The sequence below is a fragment of the Tachypleus tridentatus genome, chromosome 12 (assembly GCF_004210375.1).
Source record: "Tachypleus tridentatus isolate NWPU-2018 chromosome 12, ASM421037v1, whole genome shotgun sequence".
NCBI classification, from domain to species: Eukaryota; Metazoa; Arthropoda; class Merostomata; order Xiphosura; family Limulidae; genus Tachypleus; species Tachypleus tridentatus.
Window position 1 is genome coordinate 79,416,403 of NC_134836.1, and position 26,430 is coordinate 79,442,832.

The following is a 26,430-nucleotide window of genomic DNA, read 5'->3' on the forward strand; positions in this document are numbered from 1 at the left end:
AAGATTACCACCACAGTTAATTGAGGACTCTAGATGGTGTTTTACCTTTAAAATCACTAAAACGATTCATGAAGTGTTATAAAATACAATACTGTGATAATTTCTTATAAAACAAATGTTTTTATATAAAGACTGAGTTTATGGATCAAGACATAATGTTTCAGTGCTTGTTAAATTTCCTGTAATTAAATTCATAGACATTTTAACAACTTTAATGAGGAACTAATATTTAAAATTACCAGATTTATAAGTTCCAGTTGGTGACCATCACACAGAACATGTTAACAGTTTCTCACTTGCTGTGTATTCTGATGTGGGTTGTGACTTTTGAATAACTTTGTATTAAAACAAGAACATGTACTGTCAGTTTCTATCTTGTTCTGTTTATAAGTTAAAACTGTGCTCTTCTGACATGCCACAAAGCTGAACCTTCCATTTGAAAGATCCATTGTTAAGTTGAACTTCTGGAAGCAGCACCAGGTTTGTTAAACATCAGTGTACAAGTTACTAGCTAATGCACCCATTAATATTTATTCAATGCAAAAAGAATAACAGAAGGGGAGTCATATCCAAATGTGAACCCACCATGGCTCTCCCTCAAAATACCGTAAGGGTACATGTTTGGTACCGGTAAATCCAGCTGTTTGACAGTTAGAACTGGAAATATACAGTTTCTGAAGTAACAGTTTAGATAAAGTTCTAATTGGGCAATAAAAAAGAGCATAAGGATATAAATTTTTTTCAGAAGGAATTACTGTGATATGAGCTGCTGGTGTCTCTCTCATTCTAAGAAATCCTTAATGTCATATCCAAAAACCTCAAAATCCATTTGGTAAATTCTGTTACAAGTGGAGAATTTCTTCTCATAACAGTCAAGAAAAATAGACCTTAAACGTCACAGTCGTAGTTCCTTATTTACCTTCAAATTTAGCATCACTGTAAGGCCTAACACATGTCCAAAAACAAAACTGAAAACCATGTTTTCTGTTTCCAGTAAAATTGTAATGTATTAAACGCTGGAGGCAATAGTTTGTATAAGTAATCCAGAGCATGTCATATTGAGACTTGGGTGTATCTAGCAGGTAGTGAATTCTGTAAATGGGCATCCATATCCAAATTTTCGAGGCATCCATATTTTTTCGTTGCACATTTCCGGTAGTTTGGGGGAAAAAAAATTCAAATTCTCTGGGAGGACCTTGTTTATCTATGGTGGTATAGGTCTTGAAAATGACGTCACACAAAAGTAAGTTTATGAAAGTGCTAAGTTGAAGAATAAAACCTAGGCTTAGACGCTTATTAGCTTCTACGAGAAATGTGTCTTCATGAAGAGCTGTTTCACTGTCTTATTGGTGAGTTGGGGAAAATACTTTACAGAGATTGATGGATATAACAGTAATAAATAAACTTACCTGTCTATAATAAGCGTACACCTTTGTGTTGAAGAATACAGGTTCATCCATTGATTTGATTATTTGTGTTATCCATGAACTGCTTCTATTGTTGTTTGCAACACATCTTTGTAGTTCGTACACATATTTTTGTTGTGTAAAGGTTCGCTTTACGTCAGAGAAAAGATTCTGTAACGAAAGATACAAATCATGTTAAATATAATGACTAGTTTATGAACTAATTTTATAAATTTGTATAAAACTTTCAACTGTTCCAAGAAGATATGTTCAAGAGAGAATCAAAGGTTTGCCACTGAAGTCATAAAATGAGGGTGTGGTATGTTATTATTTTTTAAATAGGCTATATATATTATATATCTTTATAATACTTTATCAATAACTGCGTAATTTTTCTTCTACTTTCATTATATTATAATATTTAATAATTTACTACAAGTACTGAATGTGGTGGATACACAATACACCTGTTACAAACCATTAACTCATTTACACCTTTAATACCTGAATAAAAAGTACTTGAGAGAAACCATTAAACGTGCGTGTGTTTTCTTAAAACAAAGCCACATCAGGCTGTTTGCTGAGCCCACCGAGGAGACTCGAACCGCTGATTTTAGCGTGTTAAATCCGGAGACATATCGCTGTACTAACGAAATGAAAATGAAAAACAAATCAAACACAAAGTTACAAGTCGTAGAACCACCTATGGCCTGGCATGGCCTAGCGCGTTAAGGCATGCGCTTCGTAATCTGAGGGTCGCGGGTTCGCGCCCGAGTCGCGCAAAACATACTCGCCCTCCCAGCCGTGGGGGCGTTATAATGTGACGGTCAATCCCACTATTCGTTGGTAAAAGAGTAACCCAAGAGTTGGCGGTGGGTAGTGATGACTAGCTGCCTTCCCTCTAGTCTTACACTGCTAAATTAGGGACGGCTAACACAGATAGCCCTCGAGTAGCTTTGTGCGAAATTCCAAAACAAACAAATAGAACCACCTGAGAAAGTCAGCAAAATTTTGATAAAACAATAAACTTCACAATTCCACAGATTGACTGTGTTTATTACTAAACAATTCTAGCTGTGTAACGGACTTATACACCCTTGTGCAACTTAATTGAAACAAGACAGAAAATTACAATTTTTTCAATTTTTTGCGTTATATTTCTGAGAATCCAAAAATTACTCACAAATTGATACATGATGTGACCGCCTTTATTATTCAGAAGATCATTAATCCGCTTTGGCATCGATTCCACGAGTTGACTGCAATCTTTACTAATTTTTGGATCGCGGTACCACACCTCATTTAGCTTATCTTTCGTAGTACAGTCTTTCCGAAGTCTTTCTTTACAAATCGCCCAAAGATTTTCAGTAGGATTTAAGTCTGGAGAGTTTCCAGGCCAGTCCAGCACCTTTATTCGCGTCGTAGTAATATCTTTACAAGTTTCGATGTGTGGAACTGAGCCAGATCTTGCTGAAAAATACCAGCTCCATCTGGGAATCTCTTTTTCAATTTTGGAACGACTCTTCTCTGCAAAACTTCGATGTACTGTGGTCCTCGCATCATACCTTCTACGATATGTAAGCCTCCGACGCCATAGTAGCAAAAAAAGTCCCAAAACATCTTCAAGGGATGTTTTACGAACTGATTTATGTGAGATTCTCGAAGTTTCTCACCTGGAGATCTGCAAACATGCAGACTTCTTTGACCCTGTACGAAGAAATGAGTCTCGTCACTGAATAACACTTTCCTCCATTGTTCTTGGGTCCAGTTCTTGTATTTCAGACCCCATTAATACCATTTTTTCTTCATTAAGTGGATAAGAAGTTGTTTTTTGACTGGTCTCCTTGCCTTTCTAACGCAATTTCGAATGACGTAATATTCCTCAAAATTTCGTCATATATCCCCAAAATAGATCAACCGTACTGCAAAACACATTTAATGACGCCATCTGTGTGGAAAAATGACTATTAAAGGAAATCAGCGAGTCCAGCAAGCCTACACCGGCCGCCATGCTGAAAATATTGTAAAATAACCATTTATTTCAATTAATTTGCACAAGGGTATTTCCAGGGTGTAAGTACATCAAACAGCAATGCTACAGTGACCACTGTTATTGCTAACGTTTTGCTATACTAAATATCACCAAAAGAAAAGCTTATTGACGTACATCAGGCAATACTTTAACAGGGACGTCATTTTAAAACATTCACATTCCTTGTATTAGAGTTTATTTCTTAAATTTCGCGCAAAGCTACACGAGTGCTATCTGTGCTATAGCCGTCCCTAATTTAGCAGTTTAAGACAAGAAGGAAGGCAGCTACTCATCACCACCCACTGCAAACTCTTGTGCTACTCTTTTATCAACGAATAGTGGGATTAACCACAACATCATAACGTCCTCACGACTGAAGGGGCGAGCATGTTTGGTGTGACGGGATTTATGTTAAGTAGGCTGGTCAAATATAACAGTTTAGAGGTGTGGTTTTCTCCATTTACAGTACTGTGTTACAAGTTCTGAAAACAGAGTTGTATAGAGTATGCTAACGTAGGATGAGCCTTCATTTGCTATCTAGAGTGGAATACAAGCCACACTTTTGTTGCAAAGAATTCATAACACGCACTGTAAATCAAGTTTGCATTAATGAAGTGTTCAATACTTAGCGTAATGTTTGATACCTATCCACACTGATAATGTACGTACAGGATATGGACATAAATCACTTAATGATGCATAAAATCATGTCACATTGTGTGAAAAAAATGGCAACCTTTACCTTCTAGAAATGCCATAATTGTCAAATTCGAATAACTAAATAAGTGTTCTGAAAACCATCAGATGATTCACCTTCCTAAATTGTTGGGTTTTTATAACCCTCGAAGACTTACGATGGCTTACATTTTGGGAACATTGAACTGTTGGATTCATACAACTCTCAAAGATTTTAGATGGTCTACCTTTTGGGAATATTGAATTGTTGGATTCATATAATCGAATAATGATCTGTGATTCCATAAGATGATATATATTCCGGAAATGCTGAATTGTTGGACATCTGCAATAAAATAATGGTCTTAATTACTTTATCTTAACACTAACTATAGCGAATAAACAATGTACGGTGAAATGTAAAATTGACAAACATGAAACAAACTTAACAGTACTTTTTTCTTTTCTTTGCGTAATGTATGTCAGTTTTTCAACGTACTTATCTTCACAGTTTCAACTGTTAACTTTTCATGTATATTTTAAGGTCTTATTATCTGTACTTCGAATCACAAGTTTTTCTTTCTCAAAAACTATAAATTGCATTAGTAACCTATTAACTAATCCATGTAAACACGCGGTCTTTGCATAATCATTCTAATTTTTACTAGCACATTTGGATCTCTAAAATAAATTCGTAGCTTTCAGATATAGGTTTTAGAACACAAAAATGACTAATCTACTTGCATTTCTAAGTAAGCTAAAAATACATACATCCTTAGATTTTTAAAAGAGCACTAATAATTTTCAAAGAAATGTAATTATGTTACGGTGACAAGTGTCCTTCGAAACTCGGACTGATTCTTATTAATTATATTTTAAAAGAATTATAAGAGTTATTGATATTAATGCCCTGTAAAGAAGCTACAAATTGACTATTACTTTTATCTGTGGTTATTTTTGTCAATTTAAATAAACTTAAATGTTTTATGTTAAACTAAAATTTCGAATGGAACATCAAAAAAATTTCCTCAAAAAATATCAGTTGAAATCGATTTACTAATATATCGTACTTTCGTGCAATTGAAATAATCATAAAGTCTATATATGTTGTATATTGTTATAAATTATAAATGAAATATAATGAAATACTACTCAAATCTAGATTTTTTAATATTTTTTTTTTATGTTGACCATAGCAAAAAGGAAAATTTTTATATATTTCAGCACCAGATGACGTGAGTAGTTTTACGGCAATGATGATAAAAATCTGCAGTAAATCATCTGTTAAAAATTAGAAGAGAGTTGGGATTTCGAGATATTAAATACCAGTTTATGTTTTTGGCATTTAATTGGTTAAAATCTTGATTCTAGCCAGCAAAACATATTTCTTTTTGTGTAGTTCGGATATTGAAAAGGAGTTCTGGATATGTTTGGACGATCAACTACCACAAACTTCGATAGACTTTTGGGTAAGGTTCAGTGCAATTTGTAGTTGCACCTCTTACTTCAAGTCCTGGTGTTAGCCTAGATTTAATAGTGTAACAATAATTATTAAATTAGTCGTGACTATCAGTAATTTGATACACTGTTAGTCTAAAACTTTTGTGAAAGCAACTTACAAGTTGCGGGAGTTATTAGTAATGCTACTAGATGTAGTATATTACTATTCAAATGACAAAGCATCGACCTATGTAATGCATAAAAATATCCAAATAGTTATCATTCTCATTCTTATTAGCTTTTAATATTTCTGTGTAAAATGCCAGTAGTAACATTACTTTGAGTTTCGTTTATATTAGTGTTCATATGGATATCCATTTTGAATCTAATGCTAATAAACAGTGGGAATGAGTTTTATAGTGGATAATTAGAACAGTAGAACTTACACGATATGTACACTTCGAACTGTAAAATTAAGTTAATGTATGTAATATTAAGGTAGGTATTATACTGGACCAAAATTTAGGGACATGTGTTTCTTTACTTGGTGAATAATACGTTGTTTGTTTTTTTTAATTTTAATCCAATACAGCCTAACTACGTTTGGAACAAGATTTTTATAAGCCTAAGCACTAATAGACTTTACCAAAATCCAAGTTTTATTTCTTCATACTTCTATGTTAAAGGAGATAATGTTTTCTCACATTTTTATTATGAATTCTATACTGAGATAACAGAAACTGTTCAACTTATTTAAGTAGACATTAATTTAACAAATATCAAGTATTTCAATCAGTTGTTGAGGCAGCAGATACATGGTCATAAAGAAAAGTTATATGTAGCTACTGATATTTTGATGATGTCGTTTGTGATTCCTCTTTGCTTACTAAACAAACAAACAAGCAACAACTAAAAGTTAGTCAGTTAGAAAGTGATAAAATTTGTACAATTTTTTTTTTTTTTAAATTCAACTCTCAACCACATGGCATAGAAAGCCTAAGTGAGACAAAATGGTTCTGTCAATTGTGTGAATAGTCATTCACAGAGAAAGACGTTAAAAATTCAAAACACGTATTTTATTATCATATCATAGAAATTTAAATTATTCAGAATAAATTATGATGTTATTGTTGTAACATATTCAGTAAGATAACCAAGGAAATCATTTGTTTTCTCCAATTCCTAGTTTAGGTTTAGAGAGCTTTGTTGGTCATAATTTACCCCATAACTTCTGCAGATCTCATAAAATTTGGGATAGAAGAACGTGATGCACATGCTTATTTTGAAGAAAATTAAACTTTTCTTTCCTTTCTTGTTTTTTAACTAGTGTACAATTATAAATTTAATAAAAAAATAACACTTCTTATTGTGTAATAATAATAATTTTTGAGAACTTTAATTAAATATTTTACAAAATGAAAACAGTTGAGTAGCAAACTCAATAGCTGTCCTGTGAGATACAAGAGCAGCTCTCGGTTGAACTTCTGTAAAGTACATAATAAATATCTTACTGATCCTCTTATTGGTAACATCCACCCAAAAATATTGTGAAAGACATTTTGAAATCTTGCATACTAATAATATAGGTTCATAAGGTAAATTATACTTATTGAATGTGCATTATTAGTAATGTGTTCATACGGTAATAAATTATAATTATTGACAGTGTGTATACCAGTTCTGTGTCTTCATATGGTAATAAATTATAATTATTGACAGGTATTTGCTAATCCATTTTTTCTCCAGAGAAAGCCACCAGCCATCTTCTCTTGGAGCCTGATTGGACATCTATTCTACAGATCAGCGACTGTATTAGACAAGGAGATGTCCAGTAAGTTACCAAGAGACTCTTCAAATCTGAGGCAAAATAGTCTTTGTATTTCACTTTAAAAGATGTTTGTTTGTGAAATATTACATAGTTACATGAGTTTGTGTCCTTTGTTTTCCAGGTTCTATTATGTTTCCCTCATGACCTCATTCATTATTTGTAATATTTTCTTTTCATATCATTTTTAAGTTTGGGCTTAAGTGTTCAAACTAATACTTTTCTTGTTGTGGAACAACAGAGGTGACAATGTAAACTTCCAGATAACATTCAAACTAAACATGATAAACTAACACAAAGTGTAAAGTATAACTCTAGATTCAGCTATGATATCAGAAAGTAGATTGTAACATTTATGTTTTGACTTGTTTCAAGTGAATTTAACAGTTCTGTATTCTAGTAAACACCCACAAGTGCTGCTAAGTCTTTTCATGTAGTACATTTAATTCTAAATAATTCAAGGTGATGAGTAGAGGGTGAATTAGATATATTTTGATTTGAATAATTTTATCTATTTAGTACACATGTAATTATTGGCTGTACAATAAGATATGTTTTAATATGTTCAAATCCTAAAGTTCCATTCAGTTTGTTTCCATGACATTCATATTTTCTTTCTTTACTATATAATGCTTTTATGTGTGTAGAGAAATATTTTGTAATGAGGAAGATTTTTATGCTTTGTGTATGTGACAAAACATTGGAATGATGAAAGTAGGTTTACACTAAGGGATTTTTGTGGCACTCTAAACAAAACAAACTTTTATTTCTTTGTTCTTAAAACGTGGAATACTCTTTTTATATTATTAAAATGTTTTAATGGAAAGTTTGTTTTTTAATTTGAGAATAATTAATGGTATGTTTTTTGACAACCAGTTTTTAAGTCAGAGATGTTATGAATAGAGGTTTTCACTCCTTGCCAAACTCTGGAATCTAAATCAGCCATTGTGAAGTTTCCAGGTTATGAGGAAATAAAATTCTTACTGGCATTCAAAATCCTTCATAAAACACAGTAACTGCTCCTTCTGTTGTGTAATGCTTCATGGGTTTTCATGAGTTCTATTGTTAGAGATGGCTATCTGAGAAAGGCTTAGTGAAATGCATTTTCACTTTAAGGTTGTGGTACCAGCCTAAAAATGAATGCGTCTAATATTTTGTCTGGTCTATTTTTTAAACTCCCTATCTTTATGGCCAAACATTAATAGATTGAGAATCAAGTCTTTTCTTACGTTTAGTAAATATATTTCAGAGGTCAACATATAGAGGACTAAAATATAGATCCTTTTATTGAAGTCAAGTTGTTTGTTCTAAAGTGAACACCATTAACTGTGAAATCCCTCTGTAGCTTGACAAATATGACCTCAGTGGTTCACAGACTGCATGTTAATATATTGTCTAAGACATTCTATTCCTCGTTTGAGAAATTTGTTGTGAGGTATATATTTGTACTGTTTTGACAAATGGAGTAAGATATTTTACAGATATCTTTCCAGTTTCACTAAGTATTTCTTGTTCATCAGCTAGCATATGATAATTTATTATTTACTGACAGACTTATTTTACTGTACATTTCAAAACCTTATCTTTTTCTTTCTAGACCAAAATATGCTCTCAATGCAATGAAGAAAAAACTGTATGCTCAGAATCCTCATGTTGCACTGTATGATCTTCAGGTAAGACATAAATACATGTTTTATGTCTTCAGAATCTTCACGTTGCACTGTATGCTCTTCAGGTAAGACATAAATACATGTTTTATGTCTTCAGAATCTTCACGTTGCACTAAACGCTCTACAGGTAAGACATAAATATATGTTGTATGTCTTCAGAATCTTCACGTTGCACTGTATGCTGTCCCAGTAGGAGAAAGGTATTGTGTATATAGTTATATTACTATAAAGTCAATGACAAACTTTGTTTTTGTTATCCAGAAGTAACTTAATCTGTGTATCTTAGAAAGTAACTAATCAGATTTTACACCAACTGACTTACTATAGTTTTTATTTGAGTACACAGAAAGTAATATGTTAACCTAGCATATGAGACATAGCTAACCAAGGTGTTACTTCCTGCTAGTTTAATAAATGTTTTCTGTCCTTTTAATACTGTTGTGTTTATCTCTGTGTGTTTTTGTTAGTTGGACATTTTTATATTTTAAATCTTTAAAATCAACTCGACTGGAATTCAGAGTTACAAACCCATAGTCTCTAACGTTATATCCATTGGACTTTGGTTAACTGTATGATTATGATCACCCCTGTTCTGTACATTTCACAGTATTTTACTTTGTTACATTCAAAATTAAATTGATCAATATTACGATCAATGTATGCCAAAGAAATTAGCATTGAAATTTACATTATAGTCCAAAGTTTTATATTATCTAAAATTTGAGAGTGTATCTCATAACGGTTGGTATGGGTATTATCACTTTTATTGATAAACAGAGAACAACATTTCGACCTTCCTAGGTCATCTCCAGGTCTCTTTCTTAACCTGAAGATGACCTAGAAAGGTCGAAACGTTATTCTGTTTATCAATAAAAGTGATAATACCTATACCAGCCATTTTGAGATACATTTTTATTTCAAGTAAGTTTCTCATCATCAAGAATTATCTAAGAGTTAATTCCCTTATTTGAAAAGAAACCTTAAAGAAAAATGATTAAACTTCAGTTTGATGCACAAGTTCAATTCTCACTTCTGGACCCTGTAACCTTAACTTATTGATGTGCACTAACTTTATGTATGTGTAGGTAGAATGTAATGGAAAAACACTTAAGGTATGAAAAAGAAAGTACAACTTAAAAGAACAAAATCAAAATTTTGTTTGACCTACCATCATGCTCACAGTTGAATTAGCTAACTAAACAAGGAATATTTGCTGTAAACTTCTTGTCAATGCTATAAGTGTAGCAACCAACAAAACATTCCAAGTAAGAAGTGCCACTTGATAGTAACTAACATTAGCTTCAGGATTGCAGCCCTGTTTTTCAGAACACACCTTTATCTTAAAGAAACTAGATTCTTTAAAATATATGATTACAACTTTTTCTCTCTAAAAGAGTCTTTATAACTTTATTTATAGTAATACCATGGAAACTAGATCAACAGTTTTTTTGTCATCACTTACATACACTCAGTACAGCCATATTAACTCTTAACATAAGCAGGGTCAATTTAACCGACCATGTGACCTCTTTGTACTTATTCAATGTCTTTACAAATTCGACACTAATAACTTTAAATATAGTGTGTATCTTCATGAAATTTGGCAGTCTTTCAATAAACATTGGCTATTGTATACAAAACTATTTCAATGAAATATTTTAATAAAATAAATTAGAGATTTGTCCTCGAATATATTGAGTGATTTTCATGTTAAAATTAAATATTTTTCTTCATCTCAAAAAGCTAAAATTTCTTTTGTGCAATTCCCTTCGGTGTGGATTCTTGTACATGGTGAGGGTCCTTTCAGGGAAGGTTCTGTTCTTTCAATTTACCTCCTCTGTGATCTAAAGATCTACCCACATGATTGCCATGCATGGCAACCTGTGAAAGAGAGGAGAGGATCCTGGTGGTTGAGGGGTCCAACCCTAACACACCACTTTGGCCTTGGGGTGGACATCCTTGGGTCAATCGGCTGATTCACTCAGGCTAGGGTCAATCAAATACCAGTGTTGGATGTTCTCAACATGTGTTGTGGACATTATAGCTGATGCTGGCATTTGGGTATAGTGCTCATGAAACCCTGGCATTGCTACAGTGTCCTTGTTTGACATTGTAGTGCATCCCCTCGTAGGACAGTAAGGTAAAAGGACATGGTTGTAAACAGAAGGGTTCTCCATCCAATTCGTTTACACATAAATAAAAATGGCCACCTTGATACAATCGAACTGTCGAGGTTTACGTTCTAATCTGGATGACATCAAAACACTGATTGCTTCCTACCATCCTGTATGTCTATCCTTACAGGAAACTTTTCTGAAACCTACCGGTACAGTCACCTTTCAGCAGTTTTCTTTATACAGAAATGACAAGCTGTGTGATGTATGAGTGCATGGAGGGGTGGCACTATTGGTTGATCAGCATGTGCCCACTCTGTCTTTGCCACTTGACACACCCTTGGAGCCTTTAGCCATCCGTGTTTCATACCATCACTGTTTGTTCTCTCTACCTGTCACTTGGAGAGAGACATGATCAATCAGACTGTGATGCTCTCATTGAACAGTTGTTGTCTCTCTTTTTCATCCTGGGGAAGTGCTGATATTCACAGGAGAGGTCTCTCTGTAGAGTGTATCACAACCTTTCTCTTTTCAATACTGGTTCTTCCACTTATTTCCATATGCTTAGTCAGTTCTTTACTGCTATTGATCTCTCAGTTTGCTCTCCTTCATTATTTTCCCACTTTTCATGGAGAGTTGACAATAATCCACGAGGCAGTGATAATTTTCCTATAATCTTGAGAGAGACTGGCCATGGTCAATGCCACCCGACCCGCATGCCCCGGTGGAAGCTGGATCAGGCAAACTGACCCTCTTTTACTGCTCTTGTAGAACTTGATCCTGCCATCATCTGTAAGCCATCAATAGACTGTGTGGCAACAATAACTGACTGTATTTTACAAGCAGCTGCTCAATGTATTCCTAAAACCTTGACATGTTTTCCACTATATTCTCGTCTGTGGTGGAATCCTGCCTGCCACATGGCACAGATGGCTCAAAAACAAGCCGAGGATACTTTCCAAAGATATCCAACACTCTTGAACCACATCGCTTTCCAGCGGCCCCGTGCACATGCTTGATGGGTAAGACGTCAAAGCCAGAAGGAATCTTGGATTAAGTTCACAATCAGCATATCTTCTACCACCAGTTTCTAGTTCTATAAATCTAGTTCTCATTGTTAAGTATGAAAAATGTTGATGCATCAATGATATCAATTCCTTGTACGATCTTAAAAACACTTTAATCAGATTTTTAAAGATCTTAATCTCTCCATCCAAGGTACCATTTTAGTAACCCTCCTCTAAACCCTTTCCAACAATTCGAAGTCTTTCCTAAAGTAAGTAGACAAATACCAGTGACCTATACAAAGAAATTGTTACCATACCCATGAGCTGTTCCTGTGCATTCCAAATGAAATATTTTTTTTATTATTTTTAATTTTACCTAATCTCACCGTAACCAAATGAAATCATTATTTTCACATCTTAATTACTTTATTATTATAAAAGAATAAACATATAAAACCAGAAACAAAAAACTTAAATATTCAGTTTTTTGCTGCTGACTATCAATGACACTTAATCCTACTTTTTATACTAATGGTAATAGTGTATTAAATAATTTTTATTAAATTAAATAATGCAACAAAGAACATAATAACATGTTAAAAAACTAGAGTTTGCTCCAACTATTACATTTTTTGTGGCTTTCACATATTTAGTCAGGCTAGTTGTTAACTTTTCCGTAGGAATAAAACCTGTACCACAAGTGAAATTAATGATTAGCTGTTCAGTACGCAATGTAATATGTCATTTGATGGATGAAAACCTTGGCTGTCTATTTGTTATAGATAATATCTAATTAAAGGAAAGAGAGAACTATTAACAAAGCCTGAAAGAGAGAATGTGACAAGAAGGATTGTTTATTTTACAGCTCAGTAATGAAACAAAAACTTGTATTTTGTCTGAGCAGTAAGAATATTTTAGTGAGTAATTTACATTTAATTTCTTGTGTTTTCAAGAGTGGTGGTAAAAATAGAGGAGAAAAGATACCTAGAGAAAAAGTTTGGTTACATTACAGGAAATTCAGGATTTTTTAAAATATTGCCAGAAAGAAATAATTTTAAACTTGTATACTATTAAAATGTGGATTATTAGTTAAGATATTATTCTGTGCTAATTGGTGTAACATAAATACAGAGTAGTTTAATAAACTTTTGTATATAAAACATTAAAGCCTTGTGTCATGTGCAGAAAAGGATAACCATAGCAATGGAGTTAAGTATCATTATTTAACTAATTGCTTATGCTGATATCATGTGACTCTAAATGCTCTTTAATCAGGAGAATTTCATACAATTTAGCAAATTTATGCTAAGAAGTTGGCAATGAATAATCAATAATAATTGTCCACCTATATGATTCTTTGGAAACCTAGAGCTAGAAACTGATAATATTGGTTGCTTAACCTGATCGGTACTTACGTATCTCGACTTCCTTTCACCCTATAGTTTTACTGCTCTAAGTAAGCTGTCTTTAATAATCTGAATGATAAATAAGTTAAAAACAGTTCTTTTACTATTAGGTGAAGGTGTAAAAAAATTCAGACCAATAGCTCACGTGACTTGTGCACACGAAGGCGTAAAAAATTTGATCAATAACTCACATGACTTTTGTGCACACGTGTGCAAATATGTTGGCCTAACATGAATAACTTTTCTTGAATAACCATGTAGAAGTGGCTAACACGTATCCAAATGTAAGTTATAAATTTTAGAAAAGTTTAATATGTTTTAAGATATAAGCCAAACTGCCTCAGTTCATCAGACTAAGGTGTCTCTGCCACTGATACTCTAATATTTCCCAAGATAAAAGTAATAGTTCTAAAAGACAGGAAGAGAAAGTAAAACATCAAAAATAAATTACGTGTGTGTGTGTGGGGGGGGAAGACAACAATTCAGAACATTACTGGAAGAAACTTTTTTAAGATTATTCACTGAAATATTAAAGTGGGTGTGTTTTTAATTATAAACATTTTATCATATATTAATCATAATAATTCATCCTGTATGAAAATAACAGTTCTTCAGTTACAATATTTAATTAAGAGGATTTCCTTCTTTGTGTACAAAATATTCCTAACCTTTAACAATCTTACCATTTGATGTGAAGTTAGGAAAGCTCAGAGTTATTCTAAATATTACTAAATTGTGTGTGGTCCAGCATGGTCATGTGGTTAAGGGGTTCAAATTGCCATTTTATGAAACATGCTCACCCTTTCAGTTATGGGTGCATTATAATTTGACAGTGAATCCCACTATTCATTGGTAAAAGAGTAGTCCAAGAGTTGGAGGCGATAACTAGCTAAATTATGGATGGCTAGCACAGATAGCCCTCTTGTAGGTTTGAACAAAATTAAAAAAAAAACATTGAACTGTGTATCATATTTTTCTTATAAGAAACAGGTGAGTGGGTTCAGCCCTGTAACTATAAGGTTAATGGACCCTAACAAACTCTGTTAGAATTCACAGATTATGAACCCCATAGTCTGTTATTCGTGAGTCTTGCTTTTGGTCTGTTGCATATTATCAAAGAATTTTTATAAAACTTTTCTACTCTTTCTAGGTTCTGGAGTCCTGTGTGAAGAACTGTGGTGCTCCCTTCCATCAAGAGATCACGTCTAGATCTTTTATGGAGGAACTAAGAGAGTTGATCAAGGTTGGTTATTGGTTCCAGTAGTTGATTGAAAATGTTTTGTTGCAGAATTTTCACATAAGTGTCAAAAACAAGTTTGGGAAGTTTAATAAATCTGTACTCTCTTAATTATCTTAACGGAAAGTTTAAACTGTGTTTACCATACATGTAAGACATGCAAATTTCCATCCATGCAAGGTAGTACGTTGGACGGGAGACATCTTGGGGTTCTATCTGTAAGGGGCATTATGTTGGACAGAAGACTTTCGAGGTTTCTATCTGTACGAGGCAGTACGTTGCCTTGCCTGATATGACTTTCCTCAGTTCTTGTTTACAGTTTTTTACAATAACTGTAAAGCATAAATGTGTTGTTTTTTTCACTATACTTGTTTAATGGATGGATCGAGGTAACAAATTACTACACAGGTTTTGTGAATGATTTGCTCAAAGAACCAAGATTGGATGGTTCCTTAAAATCAGGGGTGACCCATGGAAGTGTTTGGACGTGGTCTCTATCTTAATATTGTGTAATATGGCTGAGAATTAGTCTTGAGAGTTACAACTGACTGGCATAAACAGAATCATGAAACTAGCCCCCAAAGGGTGAAATAAATAAAACATTAAATAACTCTATGTAAACACTGAGCACATAGAAAATTACTGTTGACATTTGATCAAATAACATGTTATAAAACTTAAACAGGTAACAAAATATTTAAGGAAAAACTAGAAATGTTAGGATTTACTAATCCCTAATTTCTTTCTTACCTTTTTTGTAATCTTGAGTTTTGTCTTCCCACTGATTTTATTTGTTATGAGTCATATTAGAAGTTTATACTTTAATGTTGAATGATTACTTAAGTTAATGCTAACCTTTTGCTAATGTTTTTGTTTTAATTCATTTTCTGTTTCAGATAACAACTAATGAAAACGTGAAGAACAAAATATTAGAACTAATTCAAACTTGGGCTCATGCTTTCCGCAACGAACCTAGTTACCGGGCTGTTCAGGATACTGTGAATCTGATGAAAATGGAAGGTAATACATAAGTCTGGGTTGGTTTTTTACAACACTTGTGTATTATCCTTTGATCTATTGAGCATCCATCTTAGAAGGTCTCTAGTTAAGAGCATTAACTAGCCATTGTTGATACAACATTTCTGTTAGAATGGATTATTTGATTTTTTTCATCATAGATTGTTTTGTGTGTTTTGTGCTGAATAAAATTAGTTATGTATATCACTGGAATTACAATAAAAAAAATAAGCCTTACATGGCTAATTAGTTTTCACTTCAGTATAGAAACTTGTTAAACCCAAACAGCAAAACGTGAGGTATTTTTTCACACTTTTATTTAGTAAACATTACAGTTTGTAAAACCTTTATTGAAGAGAAAGTTTATTTTAAAAATAACTCATTATTTTAGAAAACTTTTTTACCTAAAATTTAAAATGGTGAAAGGAATCTTATTTTTAGGAACCATTTCTTACGTTTTCCAAAGGTCAAATATAAAGAAGTGTTTATAGATTAACATTAACTTGCTGTAACATATATTCCTTAATTCATCTACCTTCTTGTTCTTGTTTTTATTCAGATGTTCATATTTTGTGTATTTACACTTTGTTGTTTGAGATAAAAGTATTTTCTGATGTTGAAGCATCAGAAACATGATCACTAATGATACATGAAGCATGTCAAAAAAATAGTAAACATTTCTGATGACTTCTAACTGTAAGTCTGGCGGATTGTACAAACTTTGTTTTACTTTTGTAATAAAGGATTCAAATTCCCAGCACTTAAAGAAAGTGATGCCATGTTTGATGCTGACACAGCACCAGAGTGGGCTGATGGAGACTGTTGTCACCGATGTCGAGTTCAGTTTACAGTCGTTCAGAGAAAGGTACCATTAGTGTATTTAATAAGGGTTAGCTAAACTGATGAAGCTGTTTCAAGTAGCTGGTTAATTAAGCCTACATAAGAACTATAAAATGTTAAATGTACGTTTTTCAACTTTGATTAAAGAAGCTAGAATAGAGAAGTGCCAACTTACTTTTTGAGAAAAATAGATTTAATTTCACATACTTCATAATGTGCAGCATGTTTACATAAGGTTATTTTCATTTTTCATAGCACCACTGCCGAAACTGTGGACAGATTTTCTGTGGTAAATGTTCATCAAGGACCTCGGCAATTCCTCGGTTTGGTATTGAGAAAGAAGTTCGGGTGTGTGAGGCCTGCTGGGAGAAACTGAACAAGTAGGTGACACAAGTCTTTGTAAGCTAAAGACAACTCTGTGGAAATGTACTAGGTGTACATTGTGTGTCAGCAGAAATACTAGAACTAAATAGTGTAGTATTTGAAGTTAGTTGTTGTTGCAGTTTGTTAGTTAAGTGAAGGCTTTCTTTAACTCGTCTATTTCTTCTCTTTTTCCGACTTCTGTCTTGTGATTTATTCTAAAACAGGTGTCTTTCTCAGATTTATGTTTTGACTGTACATAAATGTGTGCTTTTTATGAAACCTAAAAATACTGGAATAAAAAAATATTTTCTTAAATATCAAGGTTCACTGATTGTGTAATTGTCCACAAACATAAAGTTTACAAAGGCTATATAATAAAAAAAACACACAAAAATTACATTAAAATGTACAGCAGAAATTAACTTGTGTATTTTATTATTAAGCAGTCCATTGTTGATATTAGAAATTAATGAGTAGAGACACCGACAGTTGCAAACAAGTTTTCATTGGGGTGATAACAGAGAAAAAGTTCTTTCCAAACATATGTCAACAAAGTGTGCGTGAAAATCCATATCAGTGGTGAGGGGGAAGAACTGATCCCTCCACAGCTATACTAACCTGGATTTTTAATCATAGATACATGAACATAGCAGTACATTTTGACATGTATTTGATTCAGTTTCATTTGTATGTAAATGTAACAATTAAATTAAATTTGTATCTCTGTAATATTTTTACTTAAAATCTATTATTCAGTGTCACAAACAAGTCTTTAGTAGCAGTTTAACACTAAGAGTAATTTAAAGTGTCGATACACAATATCTGTATATAGAGCTAGCAGCTTTGTTACCTGTTTCTAAAGTATACCTCAAAGTGTTAAAGACGTTAAAACATCAAGTTGTTGTATATGTTTCAGTATTGTGTAGGCCACATTAATTTGGTGTTTTGCAGAAGCACCTGCTCACCTAGTCAGAATTCAAACTCGGAGCATTCATCCCCTCGGACTTCAACTGTAAGCTCATGTTTTCTATTAATGAGGAATTCCATTATTTATCACTAACCTTCTCTTGATGTACAAGGTTTTAAACTACTCATTGAAGGTTTTTACTGTGAGAATATTGTTTATTTGTTGTTCAAGTAATAACTGTTCTATGATTAGTTAAAGATATTGGAAATAGAAGATACTTCATATATTCACTTTTTGTTGGTTTATCATTCTCAGTTTACTGTTTGTAAAAACCGGACCCCTAGTCAGGTGCGGCTGCACCGCGCTGTGGCGCCTCTGGCGCCAGGCTATATACCTTTTCCTCTTTTTTTCATAAATGTCATTGGCATGCCTGATTATTAATCTACTGGACGTAAGTTTTATCTGAACAACTTTTATTGCGATTAAAATGTGTAGTACACTGTACAAGTGGGCCTAATTACTTTCCATTTAATCAAGAGTATAATACATTTATATTTTGAAAGTAACTCTTGTCTGATGATGACCAAATACTATGGGTCAAAACATTGTAATCCCTACTGTAAAACATGGTGGTGTTATATTATTAAATTAAATTCCCACTTAGTTTATTTAAACTGGAAAAGGTAATTTCAATCCTGTGTTTGTTTAATTTCTGTCACAACAGAAACGTGCAGTTAACATTTGAAGCCCTGTCTTTTATTGAAGACAGAGCTTGAGGTCATCTTTTGGTTTTTGTTAAAAGGGTAATGAAAAGTCTGAAGAGGAACTTCAGGAGGAGGAAGAGTTACAGTTGGCCATCGCTTTGTCGAAGTCGGAGGCCGAGAGTAAAGGGAAAGGGGTGAGTAGTTGGTTTCTTAAATATTGTAAACATATCTTGTTTTATGGTTGCCAAGTGTTACAGCTTAATATTTTGTGAAGAAACTGTGACACAAGTTTTACTAAATATAAACACATTGCTGCTGCATAATTGTAATAACAAGTTACTTATTCCAGTAAAGTTTTCTCCTTTATATCATCCAGTAAGTACATTGGTGAGATGTAAACAAGTCATTGATTGCAGGTTGTGGTGTTGTATGAAAAATGTAAAGATAATTTAGGTATCATTCTCAACCCACACTGGCATGTTGTTGTTTGTCCTTCTTAATAATACTATTTTATTGTTTACTATTCTTGGACAGGGAGTGGTTGTCATCATACATGGTTACATTTTCCACCGACTTGTATCATAATTTTGTCATTTTATTCGGTGATATTTATCGTGATTTCTACCATACTTTGTTACATTATCTAGAATTTATTGGAAAGCTTTGATTTACAGCTGATTCAACTTGAAATGTAGAATCCTCAATGAACGAAAAATAAACATTTTGTATTTAGCATATTGAGTCTATTTGTGGTAATATGGTTTGGGATCTACTAGTGATAACAAAACAGTACACAAGTAATAGTTGTAGTGAATCAAACTGTTGGATTGTAATCATTTCATTTTTTCTCTCTGTGAGCAGAAAGCTAAAGTAACATCTACAACGAAGTCTAAGCAGTCAAACCAGCCTTATTCTTATGGGGTAAGCTAATTTTTCTTTAAAGAACCTCCAAAAATATTCTTAACAGCAAGGAAAATTATAGAGCAAATGATGTATTTTAATATTTATAATTTTTAATTTCACTCTAACTACATTACATGTTGCTTATTCCAGTCAGAAGTTATTAATAGGAAGTCTCAATGTTTCATTCAGGCTATTTACCTTTTGGGTAAACACTGTAGATACGTTTTATCAGATATGGTGCTTATCTGTAACTCCTCCAGTTTAATCCTGACATCTCTGATACTATTAAAAAACTTAATTTAGATTGGACAGAAACACAAATGTTCTGAAACTGTACATTTTATATTCAGACAAAATCAGAAGTTACTATCTGATAAATGTCCAATCTTGGTCTCCCCTTGTTGTATAACCACCTACTTATAAACCTCAGGTTGCCCTGCATCTATACTGATAATTGTTTTTGGATACTCGTACTGTTATTTGATAATATCTTGACACAAAGTTTGAAGAACAACATTTATAGAACCAAGTTACATCAGAAAATATTTAACTACCTCTACAGCGATAATTGGGTATGAATTATTTATTTTGTTACTTCTATAAAGGTAGAATATAAAATATTGGTAACTTTACTAGTACTGCAGTTTATTAGTTTTAACTTATATGACAGAAAATCAGAACTTGAATTCTGAAGGGTTAAAGATGAAACGGTTTTTACAGAGTTCCTGATATTGTATTTAACTATTAGACTGATACACTACTTTATCATATTTGCATTTTCAGGATCCTAGATCTTTGGAGAATAAGAATAAAGATAGTTTAGGTGGACTAGATCAAGATACAGAGTTGGCAAGATATTTGAATCGAGCGTACTGGGAGCAGCGACACGAAGAACGAATGCCTCGGACCACTCCACTTCCAAGTGCTCCTGCTTCCGTCAGCACCACACAGGGCTCGGTTCCATTCTCTTCTCCTAAACATACAGAGGTGTAATAACATTGATAAAGTGTTTTCATTTAAACCAGCTCCAGTGTGGCTTAATATTTTATTTGGGTGTACAGTTCTAACATTAAAGGTGTTCAAAAGTTTTTGATATAGTTATTTAAAGTAAAGTTTTCTGAGCTGTTTATTAAAGACAAGCTTTCTATGTCTTGAGGCATTAAGAGTTTTTCATTCATTGTATTATTTTCTCTCTGTTGGCCTTTACTTGGCTGTTATTTCTTAGGTTAACAGTGTCCAGGGCCACTGGTTGAATTGTTAATTGAGAACGTATCTTACTTCAGTCCAATAATGTATTGTTCTGTAGTAATAGTTTATAAGAACTGTATATTTCTACTTTTCACGTATTAGTTGTATGTTTCTGTGTATCAGAAATTACAGAACGGAGAAGTGGGTGAACTTGACGACTTTCAAAACACTTTAAGAACAACGCTTGAGCTTTTCTTCAACAGAATGAAGAGTGACAGCAGTAGAGGGCGCCACATAGCCAACGACACCTATGTGCAATCTCTGTTCATGAATATCACCAACATGCATGCTCAACTCCTGCAACACATCCAAGAACAAGATAACCTCCGAGGTGTGTTTCTGTAAACATGATGGATCTCATATCTAATGTTTATATAGTTATACTGTTAAAATAGTGTCAAGGCACAGCCTAGTGGTTAGTCAATCTGAAAATATAAGTTGCATGGACCTTTGCTCCAAAAATGCACTCTGCACTTTGAGGTTACAGGTTCACTAGAAGGTTCGTGATGAATTGTTGACCTTACATCTAGTTTATTAATTGAAACTTTAGGAACATCTGTGTAATTAAAAATATCCTAGGTATCTTTTAACCTAAGACAAAACTGTATACTTGTGAAGTAGATACCTCTTGGAATAACAATATCTAATGGAAGTGAAATGTACATAGGGTCTTATATTCTAATTACAGTAGGAAGGTGTTACTACTGAGATGGTCATGTACCTAATTTATAATATAATTGATTTAAAAACAAAAAGGAAATGTCATTTACAGTGGCTATGATTATCCATTTTATTTGACCTTGTGTATTTGATAATTAATTAACCATTTAAGTAAGTTAAAATTATGGTAATTTGGATGGCTTAAGTTGTTCTTTTTTCCCAGCTCGTTACGAGAGTTTACAAGACAAACTGGGGCAAATCAGAGATGCCAGAGGAGCACTTGATGCTCTTCGGGAGGACCACCGTGAAAAGTTGAGACTCGAGGCTGAGGAAGCAGAACGGCAACGCCAGTTTCAGATGGCTCAGAAACTGGAGATAATGAGAAAGAAAAAACAGGTAATAATTATTCTGTGATCTATGGTTCACATCCCTTGTGAGACAAGAGTAGACTCAGACTTCGTACACTTGCATTCCTCCTAGTAATGATAGACCTAGTTAGCTCTGTACACATGTATAAAACAACCAAACCACCAGCCCATTATTCATGTTGTAATGTTATCTAGTTGGATCCTGATCTGGTTAGTTTTTTCCCACAAAAGCTTAATAAAATGTTGTGTAGAAACATGTACCCTATTGATTCATCATGGTTGTCCCATCTTCTAAATTAAACTAAAACTATTAAATCTTAAAACTAACCCTTATTATTCATATAATTAAAGATTTTTCTTGAACTCGTTTAAATTATCTACCTCTATAACCTCTAAAGGCCAACCACCATGCTAGAACTATGAAACTGTCTTAACTGAGAATTATTCCTATATTATCAAAATTTGTGTCCCCTAGTCCTGCTATTCTAACTTTAATGTGAAAAAAAAAAAGGATGATACATCAACAAACTTAACACCTCAATCAGATCACTCTAACCCTACAAGAAAAAGTAATTTCAGATATTTCAACTACTTCATCCCACGTACCAACAATTCAATGTCTCTCCTGAGACTAGATGGCCTGTACAATAAAAATTATAACCTCTTGAGACTTGTATTTAATATTTCTGGAGACGAACCTAGAATCCTATTTGCTCCATCCATGCAGTTTGTAAATTATAAGTAGACTTTAGCAACACAAAGAAAGAAAGAAAAATAACTGGAGAAAACATGGAGGTGTTTACTTTAGACGAGCAAGTTTCTAATTTCAGACACTTAAAAATTAGTTGTTCACAGGTTTAAATAATGTGATTATTTTGAAGTTCTGTTAAGACGTTTTGAAGAAAGTATTGTTGGTGGTGACTGCAGCTAAATAAATATTCCTCAAATGATGAGACACACAGTGTTAAAATGATTACAGGAGTATCTACAATTTCAACGTGAAATTGCGATGCAAAGAATGCAGGAACAGGAACGAGAGATGCACATGAGGCAAGAGCACCAGAAACAACAGTATCAAACTATGATTCATGGGCCTCCTGGTATTTACCAGGTACCCTACCTGCCAGCTCCTGGTTACCCTGTTCACCAGTCTGCAGATGGCTCTCCAGGTCACATACAGTACCCTGGGCAGTATGGACAACCACCTATGGGCTCTGGACAACAACCAGTTTATCCACCCTTTAGTATTCAGAGTAAGTTTTTTCTTTGATACTGAACATGTACATACAGTATGCAAGGGGAAACCCCTCCTGTTAATTTGGTTTAAAAGAGCTTAATGGAGCAGTAGGTGCTGTGGGTGGCTTCTTCACAAGGTTTAAAATTCTAATTTTTAAGGAAGTGCTCTGACACAAAGTTATTATTTAGTGTCTCCAGCGCCTGGCTGTGACTCAAAAAATACTTAGAGAAATCCCCGTGCATCTTCCAAGACAAAAGTGATGGGTCTTCTCATAGAGATCATAATGTCATTACTTACCAATTACAAGTATCTTCAATAACGAAAACATTCAGTTTAACTAATATTGTCCATATTCTGTGAAGAATGATGTATTTATTCAGTAGGTTGAAAATAGTCAAGGTTACATCAAGGTGTTTGGTTGTTGACTCAAATGTTTTTTTTCTTAGAATTGTCTTACAAGGAGTAAGATACAGTAACTGTAATATAGAAGTAGTAATTTTAGCTTTTTAAATGGAACAGCGGCACAGTTTTATAAATATTATAACCATGCAGCTAACGATTTGAATTTATACACCCTAGAATTACTAATTACATAAGAATCAATCAGACAACAATAATTATACAATAGTAACTTGTTAGAGATGTCAGAGTTAAAATAATTCCATCACAAAAAACTTTTATCAGATAGGTATCACTTGTCAAACAGCATAACCTAATAACATTGATCTTTACTAGATTTGGAAACCTAGCTTTGATTAGTTATTCCCAGATTCTATAATCTTATATAAATGCTGTTGACCAGTTGAGAACCGACAGAGAGAAATTAGTTTTCAAGGTTGTGACTGTGAGTTATATTATAAAAACGTGTGTTTAATTTTCTTATTTTCTTGTAGGTATGCCTGGCTCTAAAGTCCATCCTTATTCTGTTCCTCGTACAGTTTTACCAACCCCTGGCACCGTCTCTCAGTCCACCCCACCAACTTCTTTAGGTTCTCTTTCAGCAAGATTAAGGGGTCCCACCCCTCACGTCCTGCATGTTCCCCCAACTATTCCTAATTCAACCATGCCCCAGCAACTCCAAGGCGTTTCCACAGCTTCAGTGATGGGAACTCACCAGATCGCGCTACCACCAGAGCAGCCAGCCGAAGCCGAATTAATTAGTTTTGATTAAAAACGTTACGAATTATGGGAGCATTTTCAATTGCATTCATATATAAGTTTCTGAAAGAATATGGATGAAGCATCAACCTTGATTTGACCTACTGCGAATTTGGAAGCTTATTTTAAGATGTATATATTTTCATTTTGGCCCTTATAATATCTCAGATTTATCTTCTCATTAAGCTCTGTTACGTAATGAAGGCTTCTTTAGTTCTTTTAGATAACGTTTTGTGAACAGGGTGAAATGAAGCTTTGTATTAATGACTACCAGATGGCGGTTGCATCGTTATTTGTGGAGCATAGGAATGGTTAAGTTGAATCGGACAGTTTTAAGGATTTGATATTGTTAAAATGTGGGTGGTCAAACCTGTGAGCATAGAATTAGTTGTGGATTTCTCCATGAATATTTTACCTACACGAAGACAATTATATTCACTAGTAGTTCAGTGCAAGTTGTTTGTATATTGGGGTTTATGGAACTATAATTTGCTCTGTACTCTTAAACGTATGCAATGTTACCTAAACAGCTGTTTTTACAGTAGCCTATATATCCAACCCGGGGGCTTGGTGTGGCTCTAGGCTATAACCCCCCCCCCCCCAACACGTTATAAAGGATCATCCTTATCTGAAAGATACGGATTTGTTTCAATTTCAATCAATTCATTCTAGCAAGACCAAGTGTTGTGTAACTGTCACCTTCCACCCACTCTTCCATGATATTACACACAATTGTAACAACTAATCATTTCATCAAATCACTTTTAGGGAAACACCTTTTTCTTCAATCTGGTGTATTCATTGAACCTGATGACATCAGATTAGCTCAATTTTGAGTTCATTAAGCCTAAATATGAAAGTAGGAGAATGGCTTTCATTGCCATTTTGTAATTTTTTTTTACCCTTATCCCTAGTTTGTTTTAATGGTAACTTACTGTGCACTAACCACTGCTAAATCGCCCTTCCCCAATCCTTAAACGATTAGTTTGTTTTTTTTTCACCTTGGTAACAGTTTGGATGTAATGGGCTACCCCCCAGTAGCTTAAGGGGTTTGTTGTAGATTAAAAGTGAAAAGACTTAAACATTAAAGTCTACTGGGTCTTTACAACCTAAACTACTCTAGAAATAATGCTGTTCATGTAAGAGCAAGCGTGGCCATCGTGCTAAACTTTATCTGTGACTTTCAAACCCCGAGTTAAGGTTGTACTGGTGTAGTGTTAAGCCTTTTATTGTTTATGTATCAGTATATAGCAAAATGATATGCACCGAGATGATGGAAATGAACTGGGTGTAATTGTATAACTTAAATAATAAACAAGTGAAATTGGATGATATCAGCTTTACCAATAAACTAGAGTCTGAAATGTTTGTACTTACTACATCAAAAACTGTCTTTATGCAAAACAGATATGTTATAACAAAATCTTCAAATAAAGATATTCATTAACTAATGCTAGGGTATCAAACATGATAGAAATGGGTTACCAGTCGCCGGGTTGGTAGTAGATTTAGGATAATAACTGGAATGAGTAATACGTTGTACATAAAGTAATATACATTGTTTAATTACAAGTTCCTATTGAAAACTTTCCTGCAATGTTTGAATCAAGTTTTCACATACTCTCATGCTCCTTCTTTCTGAAATTGTCTGAAATATAGGACTCACCTTCCTATTCTTCGACTTTAATATTACTGTGTACGGGGAGGCCCTTGTCTACTCTGTTTTGGTTCTGCTTACAAATATCGCATAAATGTTTACATAACCCTGACTCAAATATACACTGGTCAAGAAGGTTTAGTTTTACTAGAACCTTATACAGAGATGAATAACATTCGTACACTGAACCTGATTATGAAATTCATGCTCACAGCAGAACTGTTCCCCTTCACCTCTGAAACTCCAATAAATTCTGAGGTGCAGACACACTATTTTTAATACAACGTATAAATCGTTCTGTTTGGTTTAAACCTGCGACTGTCACCTAACACTGTCACCCTACATTATTTTGTTTTCGGTTTCGTGATGCCAGATATTCCTTTTTTTTTTTTAATATAAATATATCGTGTTTATCTACCGTTTCACATAGACTTGTTAGTTTTCTTCAAGTTATAACAACGTTCGTGCTAACAGTAGGTAGAATCACTTCCGTCACCAAGAAGAGATCTGACAGCCACGAATCCAAAGTTTTGGAAATATGGAAAGTGTAGGTTCT

At 33.6% G+C, this 26,430-nt stretch overlaps 1 protein-coding gene and 1 long non-coding RNA gene across 8 annotated transcripts in view; one reads left to right on the forward strand and one right to left on the reverse strand.

Moving 5' to 3' along the window:
• LOC143233742 (uncharacterized) overlaps positions 1–2,720 on the reverse strand; it is a 39,991-nt gene extending 37,271 nt beyond the window's left edge. For 2 of the 4 annotated variants that reach the window (XR_013018291.1, XR_013018292.1), the window contains exons 1-2: positions 2,590–2,664; positions 1,410–1,577 (exon numbers count right to left, since the gene is read on the reverse strand). This is a non-coding gene — a long non-coding RNA (uncharacterized LOC143233742). Of the gene's footprint in view, positions 1–1,409; positions 1,719–2,589 lie in introns of those variants that run through there. The other 2 variants (XR_013018293.1, XR_013018294.1) reach the window with 2 other exon arrangements.
• Positions 2,721–5,321: 2,601 nt separating this feature from the next.
• Positions 5,322–25,568, forward strand: LOC143233743 (hepatocyte growth factor-regulated tyrosine kinase substrate-like). Of its 4 annotated transcripts, none has more exons than XM_076470329.1 (15): positions 5,322–5,582; positions 7,300–7,384; positions 8,976–9,051; positions 14,726–14,818; positions 15,709–15,832; positions 16,573–16,694; positions 16,925–17,049; positions 17,984–18,044; positions 18,742–18,837; positions 19,505–19,564; positions 20,330–20,533; positions 20,918–21,125; positions 21,678–21,850; positions 22,802–23,075; positions 23,953–25,568. In XM_076470329.1, the coding sequence occupies exons 1-15, from the start codon at positions 5,540–5,542 to the stop codon at positions 24,228–24,230; spliced, it is 2,022 nt and encodes a 673-aa protein (XP_076326444.1). In that variant the 5' UTR covers positions 5,322–5,539; the 3' UTR covers positions 24,231–25,568. The 4 variants fall into 4 exon arrangements, with proteins under 4 accessions (XP_076326444.1, XP_076326446.1, XP_076326445.1 ...); XM_076470331.1 differs by having other exon boundaries at positions 5,342–5,582; positions 7,273–7,384; XM_076470330.1 differs by having other exon boundaries at positions 5,525–5,582; positions 7,300–7,415.
• Positions 25,569–26,430: the final 862 nt, after the last annotated feature.